The 13,964-nt window shown below is 40.5% G+C and overlaps 1 protein-coding gene across 1 annotated transcript; it reads left to right on the top strand.

Annotated features, from left to right (window-relative positions):
• Nucleotides 1–8,145: 8,145 nt before the first annotated feature.
• On the top strand, nt 8,146–11,127 carry LOC311049443 (uncharacterized protein; the record flags this gene model as incomplete). The annotated part of the gene is made up of 8 exons (XM_084063014.1): nt 8,146–8,157; nt 8,348–8,538; nt 8,741–8,829; nt 8,961–9,088; nt 9,603–9,730; nt 10,254–10,371; nt 10,460–10,678; nt 10,951–11,127. The coding sequence occupies 8 exons, from the start codon at nt 8,146–8,148 to the stop codon at nt 11,125–11,127; spliced, it is 1,062 nt and encodes a 353-aa protein (XP_083919140.1).
• Nucleotides 11,128–13,964: the final 2,837 nt, after the last annotated feature.

Raw genomic sequence — 13,964 nt, 5'->3', positions numbered from 1 at the left:
AGATAATAGAAACAGTAACTGTGCACATTTGGTTGAAATTATAACGTCTTTTTGTAACTTTTCAGGAAAACATTTCCTGCTCATCATACAAAATAATGTAAGTGTATATCCGTCAATCCATCAATATATTATGGATTTTGAAGACTTGGTAGATGGGATTCCATTCATTATTATTAGCTGAAGTTAACCCCCGACTTGTTGATCTTCAGTTTCACCAGACTGGACCAGCCGTTGCCTACTCTTCCTCTGGGTGTAGCATCATCCATCACATACAACAAGCTGGCTTTATTCCAGAAAGTTCCACCAGGTGAGATCTTCTATCGAAAGGACGTAAAGTGATATTTAACTTAGGTTAATTAAGCTGTTACATTTACTTTTGATTTGCAATGGTCATTTTGTTATGCCATGGTGTTTTAAAGGGTTAGTTCAGATTTTTTGAGTATTTTCTGTAGGAAATACTTACCATTAATGTAGTGGTTGCAAAGGTATTAATTGATTGCCCGAGTCCCGTGGTCAGAGTTATGGTCCGTTTCTGATAAATATGAATGTAGTTCCGGTAGATTAGTAGATTTGGTGGGGGCCGCTCATTAAAAATGAATAAATAAAAAAAACTAACTTCAATTGTATTGTTGACCTATTTCTACCATATAGAGCAGGTTTCGTTCAATTTCGACCCCTCTGTCACATGATACTATTTTTTGTGTCATATATTTTGTGCGTGAGTAGGCTGCCGCGGTGCAGTGATTCTGGACACAAACATTAGTACCATGTGACAGAGGGGTCAAAAATTGAACAAAACCTGCTCTATATGGTAGAAATGGGTCAACAATCCAAATGACGTTAGTTTTTTTAATTTATTTATTTTTAATGAGCGGCCCCCACCAAATCTACTAATCTACTGGAACTACTTCATATTTATCAGAAACGGACCATAACTCTGACCACGGGACTCGGGCAATCAATTAATACCTTTGCAACCACTACATTAATGGTAAATATTTCCTACAGAAAATACTCAAAAAATCTGAACTAACCCTTTAAGAGTGAACCAAGGCCTTACAGTATCTGCACTTTTTTTCTTAGGCTGCATCATATACAGTGGAGAGGTATTTGCCTTAATTTTATTTTCAAATTTTAAACGTTAAGTAGAGTATTATTTAAATGTCATCAAATTCACAACTATTTCCCCCCTTTTTCCCCCAAGTGCAACTTTATTCCAGCAAGTGGTAAGTGTTGTATACTTTTCTTGACCTAGTAGTTTGTGAAACATTGTCAAGTATGGCCAAATGTATTTGTAAATGAAAATTTCATACACAAAGGCAATATCAATATTCTTTACATAAGGCATTTAAAGAGAGAAAAATATATCAAGAAACAAATAGAAGATAGAGTATGGAGAAAATGCATAAAACATTATGGTCAAAGTGCAGTTATAGTTTAACTTTTTCAGTCAAGTTGAACAATATCAGCAATAAATGTGCCTTCATCAAGAGTGTTGTATGTATATAGGAGCATCTGTCCTTATGTTCAGGCATCAACACATGGAACTTATGTCATTACTAGTTTTGTGTTTCAAAAACACGCGTCAGAGACGCCATGCCTTCCTAAATCCCTTTGAACAGAAATTGTTTCCAAACCACTTACATTCCCAGAACATATTCTCTAGTTATTTTTTTCAATCCTTAATTCGTTTGCACTGTTTTCACAGAAGCAGACATTTGTCTTGGAGTTAACAGGTGAATTTTATTTCTCAGATTTATTTAATAAATAATCATGTTGTTGTAATGTAGGAAATGATTGAACCTTTTTTCCTTTCCTTTACCAAAGCACTGCACTACAGCTCCTCCTCAACAGCGGGCAGATGAGTGGAAGTTTTTGTGACTATGGCATTGAAGAATACGCTTGTGCTTCAGTAAGTCACTTAAGTCCCTAATTGTAGAAAGCCTGTCAGCGACGCCTAGTGGCCTGACATGGTACTTACCACTGACAGTCTATTTAGTTAGAGTGTTTGACATAAGCAGGACCAGTCAGACACGAAGATCTCTGTATGTTTCTTCCTGTTCCCTTGTTCCTTGATCCCCTATCCTTTGTGCGTCCATGAAACGATACCACACATTCACCCTCACACATTCATACTGTTGTAAGACCAATAACCCAATGCCCTTTGGAGAGAAATAAATGATTGGAAAGAAATCCCTTCTCCAGACTCCCCTGATTCTCTGACCGGAATCTAGTCCATATTCGCCGCCTCAACCAGTATATTCTATATAAAAGTAAACAGAGGTGTCCCCCTTCGTTACATTCATATTTTAAACAACAGAACCTTTTCTCATCTTGACTTCTTTAAACATTTCCTGCATTTCTTTCTGTTCTGCTCTCTCCATTTTCTCCACCCAGGTGTCCATGTTGACAGCACAGGATCTGGCAGCGGTGATGAAGTGTAACCAGTCCCCCAACTCCACTGGTTCCAGACCAGTCTGGAAGCTGTTCTTGTCCAAGTCCTTTGGGGTGTTGGATGCAGCTCTGGATCTTCTTGCCAACACGGTATAAAAATTGCTTTAACCAGACACTGAAATAAACTCAAATTAAACTGCTAAATTGTGTAATTAATTGGTATACAACAATGACCAAACACTGAAAGTAATTTAGTCAAACATCATATTGACACATGTAATCCTTTGTTTAGTCTGAGACCATGACTGGTCCATCGGCGTCTGTGGCTCTGGATGTGATTGGAGAGATGAGACTATCGATGCTGACTAATGAACAGTTGAGGGACAGTGATGTCATCAGGAAATGGTTATCTGGACGTTTGAGAGGGTTCCTGTCATCTGCATCGGGATGCCTCAGTGGCAGTAACCTCAGCTGTCACACATACCAGCAAGTGTAAGTATTGACCTGGAGGCTATTATTCATCATTATAACCCAATCACATTAATGTGCAAATGTAATTCACTTTGAATATTGGTTTGATCTGACATGTTGTTTGATTTAAGAGTTTAGGTCCCCATAAGGTTAAGTCATACTCACAATGATAACTTTCCTCTAGATTCTAGAATAATAAGTCCGTCATAGAGAAGATTATTTCTCATTGTGTGTTTGTTTAATTCACAGTTTGAAGGAGTTTAGCCATCAGTTTGACAACATGACCTCACAGCAGCAGCATTTGGTCCTGAAGGATCTAATCCTCCCTTTCCTGTCCCGCCCACTGTCAGGTACTGACTAACTACATTATCTCAATAATAAATAATGAGTCTATACTTGGCTCTGAATGGGCTCTTTTTACTGGATAATTTACTATTGACTGACATTTTCATACACCCTTTTGTTTGAAAGGGATAGTTCACCCCATGGAGACTTCATGGATATTTTGTTGTTTTTGTCGCATTCCTAAGCCAATAATTTGATGACCAGTGGACCGGTAGGCAGCGGTTCCGGTAGCAGACATAAAGGAGACCCTTTGTGTCCTACCGGAACTGCTGCCGGTCATCAAATTATTGGCTTAGGATGCGACAAAAACAAAAAAACATCCATGAATTCAAGTCTCCGTGGAGTGACTAATCGATAGAAAAAAAAGTCATTTTGGGGGTGAACTATCCCTTCAATGTTTCATTCTGATCTGTCCCCTCCAGACCGAGGCTGTGTGTCCAACAGCAGTGTTGACTGGTTGCAGAACAACTTTTGGGCCGAATTCCTGAATCTCAACCCGGGCTTCTCCCCTGTAAGACTTATAACTTATAGACTTAAGCTTATACACACATAACATGGAAAAATTATCAAACATACACGTAATAGGTAATTACTTACTTAATATAATATATAATATATAATATATATATGTTACTGTAATATAAAATAATAATAATATTTTTCTGTATGTTTATTCCCGGTCCAGCTGGAGGCTGTAAAGCTCCTGTCTCCAAAGCAGAGTGCAGAACTTGTGGTGTTGCCTCTTCCTGCTGAGAAAGATGTTGTCATCAACTCAGTGTTTGACTACCTGACTGCGTCTCCAGAGGAGAGGGGATTGGCTGAGTTTCTGTCCCACCTTGTTATGTTTTCTGGAACGGTAAAAACTATAGCATGATAATGAGAGAAACAGTAACTGTGTATGTTTGTTTTGAAATGACAACCTCTTTTTTTGTCATTTGACAGGGAAACATTTCCTGCTCATCATACAAAATAGTGTAAGTTTATATCAATATTTTTGTTTTGTTTTGTTTTTTGAAGACCAGGTCAAAGTTATTTAATTCATTATTATTGGCCTATGTTAACCGCAACTTTTTGGGTCTCAGTTTCACCAGACTGGACCAGGCCTTGCTTACTCTTCCTCAGAGTGTAGCATCATCCGTCACAAACAACAAGCTGGCTTTACTTCAGCAAGTTCCACCAGGTGAGATCTTCTAGATCTGCTGTATATGTTTACACTTCATTTGCAATGGTCATTTTGCTTAGCCATGGTGTTCTTAAAATTGAACCAGATCCTTATTATATCCAATTTTCTTTTCTTAGGCTGCACAATATACACCGGAGAGGTAAGTACCTTCATTTGAATTTAAGCATAACATTTTAAGCAGAGTAGTGGCTCATTGTCTGCTAATTCACAGTGTGGTATTATTTTATGAAGAATCATTTTGTAATTGTTTTATTTTATTTTCCAATCTTCTAAAGCACTGCACTACAGCTCCTCCTCAACAATGGACAGATGAGTGGACGTTTTTGCGACTACGGCATTGAAGAATACGCTTGTGCTTCAGTAAGCCACTAATTATGTCTCTCATATTTAACTCAACAGTAGGCTACCCTTTCTCATCTTGACTTTCTCATTTACTAATATAAATCTTGTGATAAACATTTTTTTTTAAACTCTTTATTTTCAGAAGTTTTATCAGACAATCAAATAGTACAAAAAAGTAACAGAAAAAAAATTGTGATAAACATTTGTGAAGAATTCTGCTTGCATCTCCCTGTTCCTTGTAGACATTTAACCCTAGCAACTCTGCAACATCGCTGATTCTGGATTCCATTGGAGAGATCCGACTGGACACCTTCAGCTAGACAACTTTGAGAAACCTGCGTTCATTGATCTGTGGTTCAAGCAAAGGCTCAGCCCATTCCTGCCAGCTGTGTCCAAAGAGTTCCTGTCCTGTCTCACCACTAAAAACCTAAATTGCCTCTCCTACCAAGCCCTGTAAGTGTCATAGCCCCCAACACTGTAACTGTTGTACATAACCTGGCTGTGAGCTTCACTGTTGTGTTGTACCAGAGTGCTCCACTCATACACACAGTATATGCTGTACCTTAGACCTGTTCTTTGCCACAAGAGCCAACGATCAGTAAACTCAAACAATATGAATGTAACTATTCAAGGGCCCCTATGCTAGAGATGTTCATAGTTGAGCTGCGTGGTTCATTGGCAGATGACCACCATGGGTAGTGTAGAAGTTATGCATATGTGTTACATACATCTGTATACATTCATTCAATACAACATTTTACCAATCACCTTACTGCTAAACTAAATACATTATAATTATTGACCTTTCAACTGCTACCTGTCAACCACAGTGTTGAGGTCTTGGGTGAGCACCAGTCACAGATGGAGCCTTCCAGACCGGTCACTGTGTACCTGTACTTCATCAAGGCCTTCCTCACCAGCAACACAACCACAGGTTAGGACTTCCATTCATCCTAACTGCAAATCAATGGCACAAGCTTGATGAATACCTTATATCCTACAGCAGTGATTATCTATCTATATTTCAAAATCTAAATAAAAAATGAAATATCCTCATTGATGTATTATGTACTTCCTGGTCCAGATCCTAGCTGTAGTTCACAATATCCAGCCAGTGGAGAATGGTTGCAGAAGAACTTTGGAGCCTTTGCTGCTGTTGTCTCATTCCGTGACCTAGGGACGCTCTACTCCAACTTTTCAGCGGTATTGTTTACAGTTTTTTTTATAGAATAGAATTTGTTTCCTGTCTTAAAATCTCTATGGTACGCTGTTCATTTTAAATCTCTCTACACGGTTTGTGATATTGTGTATCCACTCACTGTATGTGTGTGTGCGTGCGTGTGTGTGTGTGTGTGTGTGTGTGTGTGTTGTATGCTTGCATGGTTGCAGATGGACGCCCTGACCCAGCTTACAGTGACGCAGTTAGCAGAGGTCTCGTCCACACCTGGTCAGCTCACCTCATCTTCTCAGGTCGCCATGGTGATGAACCACGTTCCCAACAAACACCTCACAGCGTTCTTCGATGACTTCTCGCCTGCCATCCTGGTGAGAGGGGGACACATTTCAACATTAAACTGCCTTTTCCAGTGATGGAAAGTAATTAAGTATATTTAGACGGTAGAGGTATATTTAGATGTAGAGGTACTGTACTTTGACTTTACTTGAGTATGTCAATGTTTCAATACTATACTATACTTCTACTACACTGCATCTCAGAGGCAAATCTAGTACATTTACTCCACTACAATCATTTGAAAACTTTAGTTACTAGTTACTTTGCAGATTTGGATTATCAATACAAAACATATGTATAATATTAACCAATTACTTACTTAATCTCCATTTCATTACTCTCTTTTTCTGCAGGCTCATGAGAGTTCGTTCCCCGCTACAGTGAGGTCTGCCATGTTGCAAGTCGTGTTTGACCGCGCCAACCTCTCTGAGCCCTCTATGGAAGACAGCAGTGTGCAAGCGTGGCTCCACATGCGCCTACGCCCCCTACTGGTTGACCTCTCACCGAGCCATGTCGGCCCTTACTTCAGCATTGTGGCAGGGAGGAGCTGTGCCACAAAGCAGCAAGCGTAAGTGGAGCACCTTTACCTGTTCTTATCCTTGGGGATTGGGGGATTGCCCTTGGCCTTTAGCTGAACGTTTTTTTGTGGGAAACATTGGGTGTATTCCCAGTGGGTGAGAGATCATGGGGTAAAAAGTATTATATTATCTTGTAATATAATACTATAATATAATATATCCTGGTTGACACACTTACTTTTTTATTGTTGTTGACCTACAAACTAGTGGCACAGTAACAATATCTTTAGAATTTGACCTTTTAGTATGCCTTCTCTTTTTGTGACGCAGAGTTACTGTCCTGAATGTGATTCTATCAACGCTTGGGGACGTCACACAGACGGAGATACACAATCACATCATTCAGTCTCTCAAAGGTAAAGGACGACCACAAAGTAAACACTGTAGCTCATGAATGAATGACTGACAGGCAGCATTCTTACTGTACATCTATCTACCCTGTTCTTATAGGATCAACTCCTCTCCGCTGCTATGGTGACAACTGCAACCACCGTTTCTATGGTTTCTTGGAGAGCTCATTCATGGGATTCCAGTTCCCCAACCTGACCACATTCATGTCGCTCATGCCCAGCGACAGGATGCCTCAGGTGTGTGTGTGTGTGTGTGTGTGTGTGTGTGTGTGTGTGTGTGTGTGTGTGTGTGTGTGTGTGTGTGTGTGTGTGTGTGTGTGTGTGTGTGTGTGTGTGTGTGTGTGTGGAGGGGGGGTGGATAACCAGTGGTCTAAAGTGACTAAGTACAAGTACTGTACTTGAGTACAATTTTGAGGAATTTTCCTCTTTTTTTTTTCCCCTTTTGCTTCTACTTCACTACATCTCAGAGACAATTTTTGTAAAAACAAATCCAAGATAAAATACGCTAAAGACCTGAAAGTGCAGCACAAAATAGACGCTCAGGGTATCATCACATTGCTGTGGTTTCCAGCATAGCGGTAACGCAGCGCTCCTATTGAAAACAATTCAAAACATACGCTGCACTCAGGGGAAAAAAACGCCTTGGTGGACACACAGCCCCTATGAGAGAAATGGCTGCTGTGTGAATAATGCTCACGTTTCCGTTATGCTACTGTAACTGTGTCTTCAGCTGCTGAACTCCATGCCACCTTCAGACCTTGGCAGTTTCCTCCGTCGCCCTGGTATTGTTGACGATGAGGGACAACTCTGCCAGATCTACCAGAACTACATTCAGACTACTGTGTTCCTGGAGAACGTAGGCACTACACAACCACAGAGCAGACACTCATGTGTATATATAGTGTATACATGATACTGCACACAGTGCAGTTGTTCTAACATTTTCATGTCAAGGACCCCCAAATTGCTATGTATTTGGACGTAGACCCCCATTTGGCTGCAGTCCAGAGACCCCATAAGAGAAGATTTGTTAAAAACTAAAATATTTAAAAAAAAATGTGAAAAGTCAAAAGTTATGCTAACATAAAAAGCTTGTTTCTATGGTGGTCCGTTGTACTGTGAACTCCCTCAAGGACCCCACTTTACGTATTGTATTGTATGCTGACTGCAGGAGGGACTCCCTGCGGTTGTGCGGCGTGCCACGCTGCCTCGCGTCTGGCCCCTGGCTCTCAACAGCAGTGATAGGTCACAGGTCAACTTCTGGTTCGATCGCAGTCTCACCGATGACTTGGTCTTCCTCCACAAGAACCTGCTCACCTCCACCACCACACAGGGTGCCACCTGTCTGTCCTTCCAAAAACTGTAAGTGGACTTAAAGAAATGCTTTTCAGTTAAATGTGATAAGCTTGATATTTAGTACTCCAGTTCTGCACAGCTATTGTGTCTGTGATGAGCGGTTCTACATTACATTGTACGGTATTTTATGTAAAATAATTTTTCATAGTCATACATCATGATTTCACGCTTTGTCTGTTTTGACTGAATTTTTTGTTCAATTCTTCAGTGTTTCAGTTCTGGGCACACACAACTACAGCATCGCAGACTTTGCAGAGAGCGACGTGTACGGCGTCATCAAGGCCTACCTTGTCTCAGGTCACTTTTTCATCGTTGTTATTTGTTTTTGTTGTTATTTGTTAAAGTGTTTTTTTACAAGTTTGGATTCAAGATTTGATTCCAAAAATGTGTTACCGTATATACTTTTTTATATTTTATTGTGTTTACAGGAACGACGCCCAAGTGTTACGATGCCAACGATCCGGAACTGAACTCTACCGCCTGGTTCGCTCAGTACATAGGCCCCTTCATGCCTTTCCTCACACTACAGGACCTCAATACTTTTGGTTCTATACAGGTATTGCTCAGTAGGAAGGAAAGTTTATATTTGTATGAATGTACAATATACATATCATCGCTGGTGCGTGGAAACCTTGTATGTCCAAAACTGTTACTTTTCAGGAAATGGAAAAAAGAACCAGTGTTCAAATGGATCCAATGTAGTTATTTAGTAATCACTTAATCACTGTCAGCCTTGCCTCCCTATTTTTGGCATGGCAGAGGCGAATTTTCTAATAATCTACAGATCTACAAGGTCACAACGCATCGTGATGCAACATTTTGTGAGCTTACCGATCTGCTATTTATGCTACTTTTGCGTGACACTGTCATACGGCAAAGTATAAAATACGGCATTTATCTATGAACACACTTAAAAAGATGAAATGTGGAGATACAAGGTTTCTGCTTGACAGTGATGATATGCATGTATGTACTTTATGCATGTAGAAGATGAATGGACGGATGAGAAATGCATATAATTGTGAGGGATAGTGGACATCCTAACTCCTCTGTGTTTATATCCTGTCTAGGTCATCCAGGTGTTCACTGTAAACCCGCTGAACATTGCTCTGCTCAACCATTCAGTTCTGGACGCCAACTTCACCGCCTACTACACTGAACTGATCTACCTACAGGACCCCAACTTCAATCCCCTGCTGTAAGTCTGAACTGTGAAACGATGAGCTTAACCCATTCAATCCGGGAACACGTCTGTGTCATTTTCGATTTCTTTGGCTATTCAAAAATAGCAGATCTACAAGTTTATATTGCGACCAAGTGCCACGCTATGAACTTGTAGATCTGCTATTTTTGAAAAATAGTGAAAATGTGTGCAAATCTTTGAATATATATATTTAAGAGAACATTTTTAACTCAAATCTTTGCTTCTGGGGGTTCCTGGAACTAAATATTTTGAGATGGGGATCCGCGGCCAAATACATGTCATTTTGGGGGTCCTTGACATGAAAGTGTTCACTGATATAGCAACATAAGTTTTTTTTAGGATTTAGTAGACATTTGTAGAATATATATTCAAAGATTTGAAAAAATCAATGCCAAAGAAATCTAAAAATGACACAGATTCTTTCCCGGTCTAAATGGGTTAACCCTGGCATCCCTATTTTAGTGTTTTTTATTTTAATGTTTACTGCTCACTGACGATCTCCACTCACTGCTTCCAGGCTTCCTCTGCTGTGTCGATGCCTTGCCCCTGGTGCATCTTTCAGTCAGCTGACCTCCTCACAGAGCATGATCATTCTGTACAACCTGACAACACACTGCACAGACCTCGACCCAGAGGTAACACATTCACACACATGCGCCGCACACATTCATGCTTTTGACACTGACGGGTTGTGTTTAACCCTTAATATCCCATTTGTTGTAGATTGCTGCTGCTTTGGCAGGCAACAGTGGTGGCAACCTCAATGCAAACTACATCACTGCCCTCGACAGGCAGAGCGTGGGCTTATCCTCCGGCCAACTCGCCGGCGCAAGGCCGGGAGACATCCATGCCTCGCTTGGCATTCTCAGCGCTGTAAGCGGCTGGAATCTGGGTCAGGCCATGGCAATCATCCAAGCCCTGATGACTTCAGGATTGTTTCAGGTCGGTTTATGTGCGTGTGTGTGTGTGTGTGTGTGTGTGTGTGTGTGTGTGTGTGTGTGTGTGTGTGTGTGTGTGTGTGTGTGTGTGTGTGTGTGTGTGTGTATGTGTGTGTGTGTGTGTGTGTGTGTGTGTGTGTGTGTGTGTGTGACTTGTCCTGGATTCACAGAAGGAAAATGCAAAACAAGGTCTCTCCCAGTGCCAAAGATAAAGATGTACAACATCAGTCATGCTCTCATGCGTGTGGTAACCTATCTCCATGCTTCCACCCACAGATCAACAGTGCCTCATCGTTGTTGACTCTGGGTTCTCTGGTGGTGGGCCTTCCTGCATCCACCATTAATGGCATCAGCGGCTCTCAGCTTCTTACTGCCGGCCAGAATCCCACGTTTGTGACACACATGGTGACTGCGCCTCAAGTCATCAAGCAGACCGTTGTCACCCAGGTATGAGAGTTACATGTGCTACTGTATGCATGTTATTTATAATTGTTATTATTTATTATTATTTATAATTGTTATTTATAATATAATATATACAATTATATTGAAAGAATATCTCTATTATAGAGCGGGAATCTTTATCTACTGTTCCATACACTAAATATCCTCACGTAATATTAATGCAAATTTAATAATATTAAATATTGACCCATGGGCCATGTAATCCTTCCCCTAGTCCATGACCATGACTGGTCCATCAGCGTCTGTGGTTCTGGATGTGATTGGAGAGATGAGAGTGGCAATTCTGACTGATAAACAGTTGAGGGACAATGATGTCACCAGGACGTGGTTCTCTGGACGTTTGAGAGGGTTCCTGTCATCTGCATGGTTTCTACGCTGCCTTAGCAGCAGGAATCTCAGCTGTAACTCATACCAGCAAGTGTAAGTATTGACCTGCATGTATTTTAGCCCCACTAGCAGCAGGGCTCTAAGGATGGTTACTGTATGTTGGTTGTTTGGTCTATACGTCCATCTGTCACTTTGGTCCCAAAGAAGATGTCTTGAAAACTACTGGCTGGATTTCCATAGACTTTTCTGTGCACCTTCATTCTTCCTGGGGGATGATTTTGATTTTGATGACTCCGTTGCCTTTTCTCTAGCTTCACCAATAAGCTAAGAAATAAGTATTTCTCATTCTGTGTTTGATTCACCAGTTTGAAGGAGTTTAGCCATCAGTTTGACAACATGACCTCACAGCAGCAGCATTTGGGCCTGAAGGAACTAATCCTCCCTTTCCTCTCCCGACCACAGCCAGGTACTGACTAACTGCAATATCTCAATAACAGTTTGGCTCTCATTTTCAAATGTATTTGCTAAATAAATATATTCCCATTCTATTCTCAATTAGAATGGGATATCTTTACTGGAAAATGTTTTGACTGGTATTTGCAGCCATTTTTCTGTTTGAATGCCTTAATACTTTGTTCTGATCTGTCCCCTACAACAGCAGTGCTTACTGGCTGCAGAACAACTTTGGGCCATTCTCAGCCCTTGTGTCTGTCAGAGAATTCCTGAATCTCAACCCAGGCTTCTCCCCTGTAAGACTTCATCGCTGCCACATAAAAAAAAACTCTAAAGAATGATTAGACCAAATAGTTACCTTATTATTATCAAATAAAATCCAGTGGTGGTGATAATCTTTTCTTGACTGTCTTTCTGTCCAGCTGGAGGCTGTAAGGCTCCTGTCTCCAAAGCAGAGTGCAGAACTTGTGGTGTTGCCTCTTCCTGCTGAGAAAGACGTTGTCATCAACGCAGTGTTTGACTCCCTGACTGCATCTCCAACTGGATTGGCTGAGTTTGTGTCCCACCTTGTTATGTTCTCTGGAACGGTAAAAAACATAAAGTAAAGATAATAGAAAATGTAACCATGCACATTAAGGTTTGAAATGACAACATATTTTTGCCACTTTTCAGGGAAACATTTCCTGCTCATCATACCAAATAATGTAAGTAGATCCATCAATATATAGTATTATGGTTTTTGAAGACAGGTAGATGTGATTTCATTCGTTATTATTGGCTGATGTTAACCCCTGACTTGTTGGGTCTCAGTTTCACCAGACTGGACCAGGCCATGCCTACTCTTCCTCAGAGTGTGGCATCATCCATCGCATACGTGAAGCTAACTTTAGCTCATCACGTTCCACCAGGTGAGATCTTCTATCTACATGATGTAAACATTGCCGTTACATTTACATTTTAATTTTTTTGGTTATTTTGCTTTTCCATGGTGTTTTAGAAATGAACAAAATCCTAATATCTGCACTTTTCTTTTCTTAGGCTGCATCATATACAGTGGAGAGGTAGTTTTCAAATAATTGTAGTGGAGTAACAGTACAATATTTGCCTCTGAGATGTAAGTAAAAGTATAGACAATTGGAAATACTCCAGTAAAGTAAAAGTACCTTCTAATTGTACTTAAGTACAGTACTTTAGTAAATGTACTTAGTTACTTTACACCACTGGATATTTCATACCAGTGTATTGAAGGATATTTCTTTCTCTTCCACAGGGAAGTCATGTGGCTCTGCTGGGGAAATCTCCAACGGTCAGTTTGTGTACACCGGATCAAAGTTTGGAGACCTGCTACAGGTGTCTGTGATGAAGGGTAAGAACATTATAAATATATATAATAAGAACTAGGGCTGGGACTCGATTAAAAACATTTATCAAATTAATTAGAGGCTTTGTAATGAATTAATCACAATTAATCGACGCTGAGGAGCGTGTACAGAAGCAGCCTTCCCCCTCCATTGGCGCTCCCATATAATGGGAATTCAATACCCATATAACAATGAATTCAATACCCATATAACAATGAATTCAATACCCATATAACAATGAATTCAATACCCATATAACAATGAATTCAATACCCATACTTCTAGCTTCACATGTGTACTTTTTATAGAATGTCATATCAGAAGACCGAGCATCGCAGTGTAAAGAATAGTTCTACCCTTCCATTCAGAGCTCTGTCTTGAAGGAGCAATGTCTGTCCCGGATAGCGCAAGCTCTGAAGCTCAAATCCACCTCTGACTGAAAGGAGCCTTGCCTTTAGGGACAGTGTGTCAATAGGATTAATCTGTTGATTGGTTCTATCATTAATCGAGTGTTGATTCCAAGTTCCTTGGAATCTATAAGCGAATAAGCCTTCCCCTCCCTACCGGCGTCTATAAGGTTTATGTGGCATCACTGACTGTACTCTTGCCTTGAAGACGGTCCGTGTCCGCCGGGATATGGCTCTTGTCTGGAAGGGTATAACTATTCTCTATTCTCTACGCTGC

The sequence above is a fragment of the Gymnoscopelus microlampas genome, assembly GCF_963454915.1.
Source record: "Gymnoscopelus microlampas genome assembly, chromosome: 7".
Lineage (NCBI taxonomy): Eukaryota > Metazoa > Chordata > Actinopteri > Myctophiformes > Myctophidae > Gymnoscopelus > Gymnoscopelus microlampas.
This window is presented reverse-complemented; position numbering and strand designations above follow the sequence as displayed.